Source organism: Balaenoptera borealis (genome assembly GCF_965194805.1).
Source record: "Balaenoptera borealis genome assembly, chromosome: 17".
In the NCBI taxonomy this organism is placed as follows: Eukaryota; Metazoa; Chordata; class Mammalia; order Artiodactyla; family Balaenopteridae; genus Balaenoptera; species Balaenoptera borealis.
In genome coordinates, this window is record NC_138876.1 from 36,624,041 (window position 1) to 36,641,587 (window position 17,547).

The following is a 17,547-nucleotide window of genomic DNA, read 5'->3' on the forward strand; positions in this document are numbered from 1 at the left end:
TGGACAGATAAATGGATAAAGAAGATGTGGTATATAAATATATACTATATACACAATGGAATATTACTCAGCCATAAAAATCAGTGAAACAATGCCATTCGCAGCAACATGGATGGAGCTAGAGATGATCATATTAAGTGAAGTAAGTCAGACAGACAGACAAATATCATATGATATTACTTATATGTGGAATCTAAAAAGAATTATATAAATGAACTTATTTACAAAACAGAAATAGACTCACAGACCTAGAAAACAAACTTATGGTTATCAAAGGGGAAAGTAGTGGGGGGATAAATTGGGAATTTGGATTAACTGATACACACTACTATAAACAAAATAGATAAACAATGAGGACCTACTGTACAGCACAGGGAACTATTGATATATTCAGTATCTTGTAATAACCTATAATGGAAAAGAATCTGAAAAAAGAATATATTAAAATATATATATATATATATAACTGAATCACTTTGCTGTATATCTGAAACACTGAAAATCAACTATACCTCAAAAAATAAATAAATAAATAAATTGCAAGAGATGAAAAAAAGAGAGGAGGAAACCTAGTGATTAAAAGAAATTTGAAAGACATAACCAAGAGCCATGCATAGACCTTATCTGGCTCTAGGTTTAAAAAAAAAAAAAACACAAACAAAAACCATACATGCACACAAACACCCACATGCACTATGATATTCATGAGATAATTCGAAATTTGATGATACTGAAGAATAATTCTCTTTAGGTTTGATAAGCATCGCAGTTATGTTTTTAAAAGTTCTTATCTTTATAGATACAAACAGAAATACTACAGGTGATATAATATGATGCATGGGATTTGCTTCAAAATAACACAGAAGGTGAGGAAGTAGATAGGGGTATATAAGAAACAATATATTGGCCATAAGTTGACAATTGTTTAAGCAGGAGGTTCTATATACTGTTCAGTCTACTTTTGTATATATTTTAAATTTTCCATAATAAAAAGTTTTAAAAAGGCATAGAAATGAGAATGACTATAGCATATGAAGAAATCATATTGGAGGATGATTTCAAACCACTGAAATCATCTCTCTTCTCTCTCTCTTCTCTTCAACTTCAACAGATGACTTTGCTTCTAGCTTCAAGGAGGAAGTTAAAGCCATTAAATTTCCTTCAATTTCCTGCTACCAAACTGAAAAACTACCTGCATATGCCATTTTCCTTTCCTTCCTTAATTTGTTAGGTAACACCAGTTCTTTCACATGTATATTGGATTCTTCTCCTTCATTCTTTCTAAGGAACCCACCTTTATCTTTTTTCTTTTTAGTTTATCCAATTCTTCTCTCAACTGGAGTCTTCTGGCTGATATTTAAACATGAGAAAATTCAAGTCTCTTTCACCATAAAAATAAAACCCAAAACCATGATACAAAATACCCCTTTATTTATAAAAACTATAAATGGAGTATAACCTTTAAAATTTGTGAATCACCATATTGTACACCTGTAACTTATATAATATTGTACATCAGCTATACTTCAATTTTTTTTGGATAAATTTATTTATTTATTTATTTATTTTTGGCTGTGTTGGGTCTTCGTTGCTGTGCGCGGGCTTTCTCTAGTTGTGGCGAGCGGGGGCTACTCTGTTGCGGTGCACGGACTTCTCATTGCGGTAGCTTCTCTTTTTGCGAAGTATGGGCTCTAGGCGCATGGGCTTCAGTAGTTGCGGTGCATGGGCTCAGTAGTTGTGGGTTGCAGGCTCTAAAGCACAGGCTCAGTAGTTGGTGGCACACGGGCTTAGTTGCTCTGCGGGATGTGGGATACTCCTGGACCAGGGCTTGAACCCGTGTCCTCTGCATTGGCAGGTGGATTCTTAACCACTGTGCCACCAGGGAAGTCCCGTTTGGACAATTTTTTAAAAAGGAAAAAACAAAACAAAACAAAATGCCCCTTCATATTCTATCCTTATTATTCTTCTTCACAACCAAACTTCTTGGAAGAGTTATACACTCTGTTTCCACTCCTCAATGCATTCTAGACTAGGGTCCATCCAAATTAATCCAATGGGGTGAAGGGATAATATTTGTAGTCACAATGTCTATAAATCCATTAGCTATTTTCAATTTCTCATCTTTCTGTATCTTGTACCACTACTTGATGTGTCTAGTACTTCTACACTCTTTTCCCTTGGCTTCTTTGATATAACACTCTCCAAATTTTCCTCTTAGCCCTCAGTTTCCTTTCAAGGCTCCTCCTTTTCCTCTTAGACAGTGAATACTGATTGGACTTCTTCAATATGAAGTCTTAGGCTCTTTTCTCTACTTCCTCTCTTTTTCCCTGAGTATTTTCATCCAGGCCTGTGGCTTGAATTAGCACCTATATCCCCCAAACTCCAAAATATCCAATTCTTTATCACTAGTCTTAGTCTTTCTTGTGAGCTCCAGATATGTAAGTACAATTACCACAAACTCAGCATATCCAAGGCAAAACTCATGATCTCCCCCTACTCTCATACACATAACAAACAAACAAAATATAGCTCTTTTCAAGCATTTTCTATATCAGTAAATAGGATTACCACCAGCTTGGGATGCCATACCAAAATACCACAAACTGCGAGACTTAAACAACAGAAATTTATTTTCTCACAGTTTAGAGCTGGAATTCTGAGACTGGGGAATGAGCTGAGGTTGGTTTCTGCTGAAGACTGTCTTCCTGGATTGCATGGCTGCTTTATCACTGTGTCCTCACATGGCAGAGAGAGAGAGAGAGAGAAAGACAGCAAGCTCTCTGGCGCACTAATCCCACCATGAGGGTCCGACCCTCATGACCTCATCTAAATCTAATTATCTCCCAAAGGCCCCATCACAGTGGGGACTAGAGCTTCAACATATGAATTTTGTGGGGACACAATTCAGTCCACAGCACCATATTCATTCAGTTAGATCAGCCAGGAACCCAGAAGTCATGCTCAATCTCTCTTACCCTCCATCCCCTCTATTCCATTACCAGTCTCTGGATTTTCCCTCCCTAATATCTACCAAATCTTTCACTTTTCTCCATGTCTATTACCATTCCTTGATCCAACTTACCATTATCTCTCACTAGTACTACTGCAATATTCTCCTAACTGGTTGCCTGCCCCTACTCTAGCTCTTCTTATCTATTCTCCATTGTGCAACTAGAATCATCTTTTCAAAATGCAAATATAACCATATCAATAAACACACATACCTCCTCCCTCCCCCATCACATACATGTCCAGGTTAAAGTTCTTCAATGGTTTCCCAGTGCTCTAAAGATAAAACCCCCCAAATCCTTTATTATGGTCAACAAGGCCTGGCCTCTGTCTCTCTCTACAGCCTCATTTCCTCCTACTGTTCCCTCCCTCTGCCCTTTTTTCATTTCCTTCAGTGTGCCATGATTCCCTTCCCCACAGGGTCTTCTGCATATATTCTGTCAGAAAGATGCCCTCCCCTCCATGTCTTTGGTTAACTCCTTTTCATTCAAGTGTCTGAACTCAGCTCAGCGAAGCTTCCCTAAATCTCCACTCATTTATAAATCCATAGAAGCTCATGACACTTATATTAGGTTGTAATTATATATTACTCAGTGTGACTACTTGGTAATCAAAGCTTGTCTTTTCTACTACATGGTGTGCATTTCTTGAGAGAAGCGATTGTGTATCTTTTGCTTACCACCGTATTTCCAATGTTTAGAACAACACTTGAAATATCATAATTGCTCATAAACGCTTGTTGTGAAAAATAAATGAAGAGTTCCACTGGGGATTACAGCCATCATTTTAGAATTTGGAAGAATCTTAGGACAACTCTCTTACGTTATAGAAGAAAATACTGAGGTTCAAAGAAGTAAAACAATCTCACTCAGAATTACCTTCTTAGTGACAGTAAGCCTGGATTGTTGAGATGACACCAGATAACGGAGTCTTGAGCTCTGAGAAGAGTTATGATTTGATCAACTGAGGGAGGTGGGTGGTCAAGATTCATATGGGTTTGCAGAGCAAGCTAATCTAGCAAGAGCAGAGGGGAGAAAATTATTGAGTAAAAGGAGAATCTGAAATGAGGGCTGCCAGTAAACAGACTGAAGAAGTAGTGAGGGCCCAGACCCACTAGGGAGGTAGCAGGCATAATGGAGGACCATTTCAAAGGAAAAACTAAAAAGACTTGGAATAAAAAAAAAAAGATGAATTGAAGGTGACAGTAAAATTGTGAGAAGACACGAGTGGAAGAATGTTGCTATCACTAGCAAATGTAAAGAAATTTGAAGACCATACTAAGAGAAGGAGTGAAAAAGAAGAGGAAAGAAAAATAGTTCGACTTAATGTGAACATGTTAAATTTTAAATAACTAAACACATTTCATAGTCAGATGAAGAAATAGTCCTGGAGTTGCATAATAAATCAAAACTAGAACTAGGCATTTGGAAGTTGTAAGCATAAAAGAGATAGCTGACATTATTGTCTATACAAAGAATAGAAGGCTCAAGACAAAATTCAACATCCATTCATGATGAAAACTCTCATCAAAGTGGGTACAGAGGGAACACATCTCAACATAATAAATGCCATTTATGACAAACCCACAGCCAACATAATACTCAATGGTGGAAAATTGAAAGACTTCTTGCTAAATTCTGGAACAAGACAAGGATACCCACTCTCACTGCTTCTATTTAACATAGTATTGGAAGTCCTAGCCACGGCAATAAAAAAAAAAAAAAAAAAAAAGAGGTATCCAAATTGGAAGGGAGGAGGTAAAACTGTCACTATTTGCAGATGACATGGTGCTCTATACAGAGAACCTTAAAGTCTCCACCCAAAAACTATTATAACTAATAAATGAATTCATCAAGGTTGCAGAATACAAGATTAATATACAAAAATCTTTTCTGTTTCTTTACACTAGTAATGAAGTATCAGAAAGAGAAAGTAAAAAAAAAAAATCTATTTAAAACTGCATCCAGAAAAAAAAAAAAACCCTACGAATAAGCTTAACCAAGTAGGTGAAAGACCTATACACTGAAAACTATAAAACACTGATGAAGGAAACTGAAGATGATTCAGCGAAATGGAAAGATATCCCGTGCTCTTGGATTGGAAGAATTAATATTGTTAAAATGGCCATACTACCCAAAGGAATCTACAGACTTACTGCAATCCCTATCAAATCACCCATGACATTTTTTCACAGAACTAGAATAAATGATCCTAAAATTTACATGGAACCACAAAAGACCCAGAATTGCCAAAACAATTTTGAGAAAAAAGAACAGAGCTGGAGGTGTAACTCTTCCAGACTTCAGACTATACTACAAATCTACAGTAATCAAAACAGCATGGTATTGGCACAAAAACAGACACATAGATCAATGGAATGGAAGAGAGAGCCCAGAAATAAACCCATAAATCTACAGTCAATTAATTTATGACAAAGGAGGCAAGAATATACAATGGAGAAAAGACAGTCTCTTCAACAAGTGGTGCTGGGAAAGGTGGACAGCTTCATGTAAAACAATGAAATTAGAACATTCCCTAACACCATATACAAAAATAAACTCAAAATGGCTTAAAGACCTGAATGTAAGACATGACACCATAAAAACTCCTAGAAGAGAACATAGGTGAAACATTTTCTGACCATAAATCGTAGCAATAATTTCTTAGATCAGCCTCCCAAGGCAAAAGAAATAAAAGCAAAAATAAACAAATGGGATCTAATCAAACTTAAGAGCCTTTTCACAGCAAAGGAACCATCAACAAAATGAAAAGACAACCTACGTAATGGAAGAAAATATTTGCAAATGATGCAACTGACAAGGGGTTAATATCTAAAATATACAAACAACTCATACAACTCAATATCAAGTTGTTGTACTCAACAACTCATATAACCCAATCAAAAAATGGGCAAAAGATCTGAGTAGGCATTTTTCCAAAGAAGACATACAGATGGCTAACAGGCACATGAAAAGATGCTCAACATCACTAATTATTAGATGAATGCAAATCAAAATCACAATGAGGTATCACATCACACTGGTCAGATTGGCTATCATCAAAAAGGCTATATATGACAAATGCTGGAGAGGATGTGGAGAAAAGGGAACCCTCATACATGGTTGATGGGAATGTAAATTGGTGCAGACACTATGGAAAACAGTATGGAAGTTCCTCAAAAAACTAAAAATAGAACTATCATATGATCCAGCAATTCTACTCTTGGGTATATATCCAGAAAAAATGAAAACTCTAATTAAAAAAGATACATGCACCTCAATGTTCCTAGCAGCACTATTTACAGTAGCAAAGACATGGAAGCAACCCAAGTGCTCATCAACAGACAATTGGCTTAAAATGATGTGGTATATATATATATATATATATATATACAATGGAATACTATTTAGCCATAAAAAAGAATGAAATATTGCCATTTGCAGCAACGTGGATAGACCTAGACAATATTATGCTTAGTGAAATAAGTCAGACAGAGAAAGACAAATACTGAATGATATCACTTACATGTGGAATCTAAAAAAATAATACAAATGAATGTATATACAAAACAGAAACAGACTCACAGACATAGAAAACAAACTTATGGTTACCAAAGGGGAGAGGGAGAGGGCGAGGGACAAATTAGGAGTATGGGAGTAACCGATACAAACTACTATACATAAAATACATAAGCAACAAGGATTTAGTGTATAGCACAGGGAAATATACCCAATATCTTGTAATAACCTAAAATGGAATACAATCTGCAAAAAAACTGAATCACTATGCTGTTCACCTGAAATTAACACAATATTGTAAATCAACTCTACTTCAATTTTTTAAAATTAAATAATAAAATAAAATTATTGGTCCACTCTCTATTTGACATCCTGACTTCAAGTTTACTGTTTCATTTTGATAAATCATGGGGAAAATAAACTATGATAATGCAATGCTGACACTGCAAATTGGAACCCATAAAACTCAGGAAATGCAAAAGTCAAGGTTCTTACAGTTTTATTGACTAGTTTACATTTCTTAAGTGTAGAAGATAGCCTGCTAGTATGGCTGTAAAACTGAATTAAGATAGAGATAGGACTCCAGTCATTAGGGTATGGACCTTGGCCCTATTTCTGGAAAGAGAAAAGAGGCAAAGGGTTAACTATCAGGGTTACATTAAGAGGAATAAATTAATTAAAATTAGCTTTTAAGATGCTTCCTTTCACCTTGAATCTTCTTGTATTTAAAAATCATATTACTTATTCTTCATTTTCTACTCCAGAAAATGTCAGGGGGCTATTTGTGTCTTTTTCAGGTATCTTAATTCCCCGACTTGGTCATCTTCTACATAATGTCTGGATGACATATGTAATGAGTAATGAATTCAGTAATAACAGAACATAAAAGCAGATTTCATCAAGAAAAGTAAAAATGTTTCAAAAATACACAAAATAGGGGGTAAACAACTTAAAATTTCTACTTTATATTCATATAAACAAACCTATTTGAATGGTGTGTTACTGTATCTGAGAAGTTTTTAAAGTAATATTTCACATTATTTAAGTATATGTTTTCATTCAAATCAAAGAGGCTTGTGGAAATGGGATATTCTAGGATGTTTAGGAATTTTTTTAAAGAAAAAATTACAATCATTGCAACCTATAAAACACTTAGTTAATTCACAAAATATAAGAAGAAAACTATACTCAAAATGGGTTACAATTAGTTAAAAGTCAAATAAAATTTTAAAACAAAAATTAAATAAAACCAATCCAAAGCTAGAATGAAATCAGAAAAACTGAAAACTACATAGGTAAATTACTGAACAGGTTAAACAAGAAGAGACTAAATAAATGATTTTATTAAGAGAAAAACTATCAGTGGCTAGGTGTTTCAACTAGAGACACCAGGTATACTAAAATAAAAGAAATAGGAAATTACAGTCATAACTTTGTGTTTGATATAAGTAAAATTATACAAAGATTGTAGTATGCTAATTAATTTACAATAAAACATAAATGACGTGGGAATGTTCTCCTAATTTGGCATATTTTTTCTTTGTTGTCCTTTAAATGTCATTTCATGGCTACAGTGACAGTGTTCAAAAATATGTCTGCAAAGAAACAATGAAAAAAATACCAGGGAGCTCAAATATTTTTGTAAATGACCCTGAGTTAATTAGAAAAATCTGCACCCTTCCCAGTTCTTCTTCTCATGTGTCAGCTCTCATTAAATTAAAAAAAAAAAAAATTCATTTCAAAGTTAAGAAATCCTATAGTTAACAAAACTGGGATCAAGTGGGCACATTCCTAAGTTTCTGTATGATGTCATACTAAGCAGTTCACAGCTGAATTTGAATTTGCAAGAAGTATGAATGAGTTTTCAATAGAAGACATATCTGATCTAATGGTAATTTTTTTCTCTATCGGCTAACTGTGCTGGGAACAGGTGGCCCTGCTTTCAATTATGGAGGGCTAGCATGCCAGTGTGAGGCCTGGATTAGTTCACCTTCTCACGGGGAATTTTCCTCGGTTGGGAATGGATTTATTATGGCTTCACACATGGAATAGAGCTCATGTCAGCTGAGGGCAGTGACACATCATATGATTCAAATTAACCTGCTGCGGACTGTTCCGCGGGGCTTAGATTGTGTATTAAAATGACGACATTTAAAAAACAGCTTGAAAGAAACCAGGATTGCTGCACTGCAATGGTTCCAATTTGTTCCAACTAATCTATCACCTGCTGGAGATATTGTTCTGCTGGGTTTCTGGTAGCTGCTGTTTTCCAGGTTTCTCCAAGCCACTGACCTTGCTAATGGGTAGTACAGTTGTTGCCTCTGAAGGAAGGAGGTTGGGGTTGGGAGAGCTTTGAAGGGGTTTTTGATGTAGAAGGTGGGACCTACCATTTGCTCTAAGGTACTATTAAGTGAACAGAGGAAATCAGGGAATACTCAAGAACACGGAAGTATTTTTTCCAAAAACAGATGCTAAAGAGCAGCATATGCATCACCTTGTTTAGATAAAATAATCCCTGGAAAAAACATCCGACAGGCTGAATTCAAAAGCTGTTAAGTTTGCACCTTTATGAAGAAAATTTAAGGTTGGGTAGTTGTAATCAGCATTTCCTCTACTCTTCAGGGTCATAACTTTTATTGTTACTGAAACCTTAGTTCAAGAGCAAGAAAAGAAGAAATGAAAATATACTATTTTAGAGGTGTAGCATTGTAGCATAAAGCATTCTTTGGGAATGATACTTAAATAAGATGTGCATATAGATTAAACTAAACAATAAAACAAACTAAACAATTAAAACAAACAATCTTTTGGTATCAAAAGATTCTTAACGATAATACTGCATAAAACTTAGAAGCATTATTTTCAATACTAAAAAAAAGGCCTTTTTATTTTTTAAGGGAAGAGAATAGTATTGGGGAATATTATAAAGCTGAAGTTTGTTCCCCCAGTCTTAGCATAAATAATATTGCTCTTAATATACTATTACATAAAATCTGGAAAAATATATTTTTCTTGAGTTGCCAAAAATCTATAAAATAATACATTCCTACAGCAAGAAATGCTTTTTTATGTCCTGTTATTCCTACTGATCTCTCAATTAATATAGTGTAGCTGTACAGTGAGAGAATACAATTATGTTACGTAATAACATCTGCTTACATACTTTATATGACAAATTGTTTAAGGAATTTTTTGTCTAAGATAGTAAATTCTGGAGTTGTTCAAGGCTGTTAGGTTAACGTTCTAGTGGAATCCCACAGAACTGACGTATCATTCAAAGTAATCTTCCCTCAAATAATTTATGAAAGAAAAGTGCTCTTGGTTAAAATGTTTTAAGACTTTGAAGAACTTAAACCATTTATTGGACATTGTATTTGATTTTTCATAATAAAAGTACCATTTAAAAAACCATTCATCATTGTTTGTATCATCCCCCTCTCCTGTGCCCCAAAATATCTGCAGTTTGAGTCTCAGTAATTGTTACTGATGGTATTAAGAAAATCATATATACATATATGTTTTATTAATATATGAGTCAAATAAAATCTTGGTACAAAATGTGTTATCCCCAGATCAACAGTATCCATTTCACCTGGGAGCTTGTTAGGAATGTAGAATTTCATCCCTATTAAGTCACATTTGCATTTAACCAGCTCCCCAGAGATGCTCAAATGCACACTCCAGTTTGAGAAGCACGGCTGTAAAATAACTATTTCAATTCATTAATTTAAAAGTTTGAATCTCCAGATATATTATCACTATTACTGAATGGGCATAAAATTAGAAATGGCATATATGTAGTTTCCAGTTTTAAGAAGTATAAGAAATACAAAAGTACAACTGTTGTAAAAATCGCACTCCTGCTACAGTCACATTGAATGACAGAATGATAAACATATAATTTTTCATTTGTTCATTGACATTTCTCTTAAAGTTCAATTTATTTGGTAGCCATGAAAATATGGTACACAATTTACCACTGACTTGAAGATCCCATCCCTTTTACAAACAAATCAATCAAATGTAAACTAGAAGGGAACTTTCTAGCCAAAAGGTGAAGACTGTGCCTGAAAGCAAAAGAAATCTGACACTAAAAGAGAGAAAAAAGAAGTAAATGCAAGTTCCCTGTCACTTGTCCATGAACTACCCTTATGTTCTTACCCTATTTCGTTCATTCTAGCATGTTCAGTCTTTTGCCCTGCAACTGATGCAGTAAGAAAGCACTGTATCATAGCTTAAATAGCAGATATTTTTTTCTTTTTCCTTAGTGGTACGCAAAATGTTTTTTCCTACAATTGATGGTTGCTTGAATTCAATGAAATATGGTACTTCACACTCACTAACCAAGTATGAAGGCTCACACTCCTCTCAATCATCCAACTCACCCCAAAGGATTCTTCCAACTTTAATGACTCCCTTAGCCTTATCATCAGCTTCTTCACTTCCTTTGAGTCTTTAAAACCACAGCTAGATACTAATGATTAGAACTCGTTCTTCATATTTCTCCTATACCTTTTAAATTCCAGCACTGGAGAAACATGCTTAAGAAGAACTGAGCCAGAGTGAAAGGGCCAACTGAGGTGGTTTCAGGCTCTTTCTATTCCAGACGTGATGATGGGCCACCTTCTCTATCTGTAGTCATAGATCGTAAGTGCACCAGCATGCACACAAACTGAATCAGGTCCACAGAGGGATAGTTTTCAATCATCAAAATTCATGCCTTGCAGAGTACTGCTAGAGATCTTAAGACAGTGTAACACCATTGTTTTAAATTCGTAATGAAGAAACTAGTATTCTTTTAATGACTAACAGGTTCTGCAGCACTGTAAATATAAGATAACAAAAGGGAAACTGAATGTAGTAATTTCTGTTAAATAAAGAGCTAAGATCTCACGGAGGTAAGGGAAGAGTAACAAAGAAAAGAGAAGGAGGAACATGAGAAGGAAGAAGAAATAGAGCAGGAAAAAGAAAGACGAGGAGGAGGAGATGGAGAAGAAAGAAAAAATCTTTAGTTATGCTAAAATTAGTGCAGTATGAAAGTGATCTAGGTCTTTGGAGTCATAAAGACCGGAGTTTGAATGGCTCCTCTGCTACTATGATCTTGGGCAATTTACTTCATTTTTCTAAGTCTTAGCCTCCTTATTCATAAAATAGGGATAATTATAGGGCCTACTTCTTGGGTTTGTACAAGTATGTAAAGCACTTAGTACCTGGGACATAATAAGCACTCAATACCTTTTGATATCTATATCTACCTATTTAAAATTGAGTGTTAATATGTCCCAAGCACTTTGCTAAGCATTTGAAATAAGTGTATTTATGTATCTAATCCAATCTACTTATCTGTATTATCTTACGTATGTATGTCATGTATCCTATCCACCTATCCATCCATCCACCCACCCACCCATCTATCCACCCATCACCTATTTTATTCTCTTCATTTACAGGTAAGGAAACTGAGGCACAGGAGATTAGATAACTGCCTAAGGTCCCACGATTAGTAGAAAAGGTAGAAATAAAATCTTGAGTCTTTGGCTTCCAGTCAATTATTTTTTAGTTGATAACTACTTTTTGCCAGACTAAAGGTAATTTTTAATGTATATTAATATTTGCCTTTTGATCTCTAGAATGGGCAGCCTGAGAAGAGTACACGTCTGGAGGACAAATGAATTACTCATTTTTGGCAAGGAATGTCAAGATTGTTAACAGACCCAATGTACACGTTAATAGACTCATATGAAAAAAAGTTTGAATTACGACTTTCTTACCTGGTCCATTAAGAAAATCTTTAATTTGTAGCATTACAAGTGAAGGTGGAATACCACTTTTGCTGTCTATTTCTCCAGGTACTGTCTGCAACCAAACTGTGCAGTAATCAAGGGCTTCAGGCAAAGTCTTCCCAGGATCTGAAGAGACAAAATTAAAATTAAAAATGTCAATTACAACACAAACATCAATTTTGGTGTAAGAGTTTGAGCTGATAAGCAAAGAAAAAAATGGTTAAAATATTGTATGCAACCTTCATTAATGTATTTGTTTGTATACATACAGTGCACAAATACTTGCATGAAGAAAGAGACGCTCTCTCTCTACAGGTAGAATGACAAAACCATGTTTTCCAGAACCAGGCCAAAGAGGAAAAGATATTTCAAATCTTAACTCATATCATCTTTGAGTGAAGGTAAAGTTTCTGTACTCTGAGCTGCTGACTGTTAACAGTTGAATAGATTTTTTTTTTTTTTTTAATGGGATGTTGGAAACAAGTTAAAGAAAAAAGGGGCAACCTTTTCAGCTTAAAAAGAGGCATATACATGTTCAAAGATGCAGTGGATTAGTACTACTTAGGGGTTACTTGATCTGTTTCAGAGTTTTACTGACATTACAATCACTTTTACTGCTAGGCTTTTGAAGTTAACTTCAGTAGCTTTCCCATAGCCTTCTTAAATGATAAAATTGGTCAATCTTTTAATAGTTCCAATTATGACTAAAAGTTGACTTTTTTCAGTTTTGACTTTTTCTATTAAATACTGTGTATTTTAAACTTTTTTTAAGGTTAATATTGTATATATTTTTTAAGGTTTCATTCAGCTATTGGTGATGGCAAATGGAATTAGCTTTTTAATGCTTGGCAATCCACAGTTTTTATTGAAATAGCTCTTTAAATAAAAACAACTGCTGTGTCTTGGCATACAATGTAGTAGGCTTTTAAAAATCTTCTAAATATTCACAGTTTTTCTTTAGTTTCAGGATTGTTTTACTCTCTGGGTTTTAATGGCCTCTGAATGTCAATTTTATAGGGATGTTCTTGCCATAGAGTCCATCTATTCCATTTTCAGTTGATGTGAAATGTGTTATTAAAGTGTTATTTATTTTAGTTTTTATTGATTGGATTGCTTTCAAGAATAGCATTTACATACTGTGTATTATATTCAACATATGGTTACATAGTATTACTGTCATATGTGAACCGGGCATATAAATTCTGCCTTGGAATTTGTATTTCTTGACCTTATCATGTGATCCTTATGAAATTTGGCACATATGAACCTTTATGTGATTTCAAAGAAAATACTGAAAGCAATTGATCGTGACGTTAGATCTATGTGGTAAAGATCAAACACTAAGGTAGTGCATTCTTCTCTTTTTATATGATCAGTGAATTTAAAGCAGTGAGAATATGTATAGTAGATCCATTACATAGTAACACCATACTATTCTGTCTTTCAAATATAATGGTCAAGTCTGGTGAAAGGATGGCAAAAAGTCTGTTGCTGGTAGGATCTATAATCAGTTTGTAGGTACTATGTAACCTGCCAGGACCTGAGGGTCTATTTCTAGGTTTCAGCTATGTAGCCATCCTCAAGAAGAAGCCATTATTATCAAATAAATAATACTGTGCCAGACCTATATGAGGAGACATAATTCTTCATTTTGAAGATGATACAATCTAGAGATAGAACAGTGATCTAATGGAGAAAACAGATATAAGTGATGTAGCTAAATAAATAATGAACAGACATGAATTAAATTGATATAGAAATATTAATATGATATGTAAAAAAACTGGCAAGTAAAACGTAGGATGAGAAGTAAAACAATTTATAAAAATCACATATTCAAACTTGTATGGCAGAAAAGGATATCATGAATATATAAAGAGTTCGTATAATCAATATAGATACTAATAGAAAAATGGGTTGAGGATAGAATAAGCACCTATTTAATGAAGAAAATAAATAATAAGTAAAGAAAAACAAATGGCATAAAAACAGTTAAAAATATAAACATTAAGAGATAGTACATTTTAGCAATAATCAAAGGAAAAAATCTTTAAAAATAAGTAGGATTTTCTACCTATCAGGCCAAGACTAAAAAAATTGATAAAGCCTATGTAACACACACACACAGACACACACAAATTCATTGTAGAACTGTTTATCATAGCAAAAAGTAGAAAACACCTTAGATGTCCATCAACAGATTAATGTTTAAATAAAAAATGAAAATCCATACAGTGTTTAAAAGAATCAAAAACATTTATATGTAATTGACATAGTAAGACAGCCATTTTATATTGTTAATAGTAAATAACAAAGCAGGTTGAGTATTTTTTCATTTATTGGCCATTTAGGATTCTTCTTCTAAAAATAAGTATTCATTTTTCTATTGGGCTCTTTTTCTTACTAATTTGTAGGAGCTCCTTATATATTACAGGTGTTAATGATTTGTTTGCAATGTGTAGCAAATGTTTTCTCTTGGTATGTTAGTTGCCTTTTAACTATATCCTGATGCTTTTTGCATGCATACTTTTTTCTTAATAATGGATTTATCCCTAGGTTGACTATATATTTTCCTATAGTTTCTTGAAGCGTTTTTAAAATTTTATTTTTACCTTTAGCTATTTAATCCTTCTGGAGAACACTGTTTTATGAAAAACAGGAAAAAACTGCTCAGTCTCACTGTTAATTAAGCATACCCAAATTAAAGCAAGAAATACATTTTTTCACTCAACAGATTAGCATAAATTTAAAAGACTGGTAATATCTTGTGTGTGGGAGGAGGAAAAATTGATCCTACCATGTATGGTGGATAAGAGTGTAAATAGGGTTGAAACGAGTGTCCATCAAAATCCTAAATATCCATGCCCTTGTAATCAGAAAGGCCACTGTAGGAATCTATCTTAAAGAGATAATTAAGAATACATAGAAAATGTCCAAAAGAGTTGACTACAGTATCATGTGAAATATTAAAAATCTGGAACAAAATAAAACTAAATATCTATCTATAGAGAAATGGTAAAATAAATTACGACTACATTGTGAATACTGCATAGAATACTATGCTGCTGATAAAAAGAAGGGAGTGAATCTGATGTACTGATATAGAAAAGCTTTTAACTGTCTTGTTAAGTGAATAAAACAAAGAAACTGACAACCAGCTTTAGTAAATTCAAAAGTAAAAGGCATATCTGCATACATACATACATACATACATACACACATATCTATATATACCTTTTATTCTACTGGAAGACAATCATCTTTAGGATGATCCTAAGCACAAACTGATATATGGAACTATAATTTTAGGACTACATACCAAACATTTACAAAAATTAAAATAAGAAAAAAACACTTCAAAGGATATTTGATTCCTACCTTCATCAAGGTATAGACTGGGGGAGTGGCAAATTCTGATGATGTGAATGAGAGTTTTCCAAGTAGGGGAGATGGGTTTTACACAGGTTGCTGTGTAAAGTTAAAGGGCCTTGCCATCTGGCACCCAGCATAGGAGTCTGCACTGGGGCAACTGAAGAGGAATGGGACTTAACAGAGTCAGAATAAACAATCTGGCAATAGTAGGAAGCAGAATAGGAATTACGAATTAAAGAAAATGTAAAAGTCTAGGAAAGGTATCCAAGGAAGTAAAAATTTCAATGACTATTTCCCAACAAAGTTTTACTGGTCTAATGATATTATTGGTTTAATATTATTACACCCCTGGTTTAAAAAGTACAGCTGCATTTAGAGGGCTGCTAAAAGAAGAGAATAACTGAAATTAAGAACATTGAGGAAAATACAGGTTCATGGTTGATGAATACTGAATGTATGACAGGGCTGGTGGCTACTCTCCTAGTTTTGGCTAAAATCTCTACTCTGGATATGCCTGTAGTCACTGTGGTGAGATGAAGCAGCAGTAGTAGCAGAAACATATGTCAGAATCCCAGAGAATAGCTCAGGTTTGTAAGTCACTATTTAGTCCCTCTTGCTCTAATGGCTAGATGATGTGGGGCATGACTTCTAGACTTCCTGAACTGTCTTCAATTTAGCTTCTCCTGAATTCCATCATCAGACCTAGAAAATAGGACTCATATTACACATTCCTTGAGGTCAATATAGTTGGAAAAGCACCAGATAAACCAAGATTAAAGGAGCCTGTGAATATAATACAAATGGAGTGACAAATAGGGATGACTTTTTCATACTGGAGGCTCCTTTAGACTTTGCCAGTTTTCTTCTTCATACTCAGCGAACACCTATTTATTTAAGTACAGGAAGCTCTCAAAAGAATAAGATCCTGCTGATGTTGATGAGCACGATTACATTTACACTCTTGTCCCTAAGCCTAAGAAACAGGAGAAAGCCATATCTTATCAGGAGTAACAGAATGTGGGAAATGGGTCAGAACAAATGACAAACTGCTCACAGCCATAAATCCTGTTCAAAGTCAGTTAGAACTCACTTCAAGGAGACATTGGTATTGACAAAGTTATTTGTTTTTCTTCTGGGTTGACCTGGACTCCAGAATAAAATACTTCATCATATCATGTCACAAAGAACACTCAAAGGGAAGATTCAGAGTCTCAAGTCCACTCCCAGATGGATTAAGGTACTCCTGGCTTTTATAGAGACTTGATTCAGATTATATTCTTTGTGCTGGTAGATTACTTTGCTCTTCTTCACAAAACTTTCATTTCACTTAACTGCTTGGGAGGTCTTCCTCTGACTCTGATAAAGTGAGTTTTGTAGTGCTGCTCATTATTGTTATTTTTTAACCCTTAGCAGATATTCACAGAGTTAAGTATGTCTTTGCTTAACATCTGAATTATATAAAATATAACATGACTCATGTGGCCAACTCAAAATGAAACTTTAAAAATGAACTTGTTTATTTTCTTTGCAATCTTCTACTTACAAAAAATTTATTTTCCAAGCTCGTATAGAACAGCTGAGTGCTGAAGATTTTGTAAGCTTCCTGATTACTCTGCTTTGTTCTACTATGTCGCAGGATATTTCTTTTTCATAACTGAATTCATAAGCTGAATTTTTGGTAAGGTCCCAATGAGGAGACATTTTCCCACAGATTTCAGTGAGAATTTCCTCATTTTCAGATTGACATAATACTGAACATATAATGAAGTCCAGTTACACCAGATATCTGGTATCTTTTATACCAGATACGTCTGTCTAGTTAATTTTATACAAGATACTTCTTTTTTTTTGCCATATGAGTAAAA

General features: G+C 34.2%; 1 protein-coding gene across 11 annotated transcripts in view; it reads right to left on the reverse strand.

Annotated features, from left to right (window-relative positions):
• Window positions 1–17,547, reverse strand: part of VPS13B (vacuolar protein sorting 13 homolog B) — a 765,850-nt gene that overhangs the window by 201,528 nt on the left and 546,775 nt on the right. For all 11 annotated transcript variants that reach the window (XM_082364176.1, XM_082364168.1, XM_082364180.1 and 8 more), the window contains one exon: window positions 12,299–12,436. In XM_082364176.1, coding sequence (XP_082220302.1) covers window positions 12,299–12,436 — 138 coding nt within the window. The remainder of the gene's footprint in view (window positions 1–12,298; window positions 12,437–17,547) is intronic.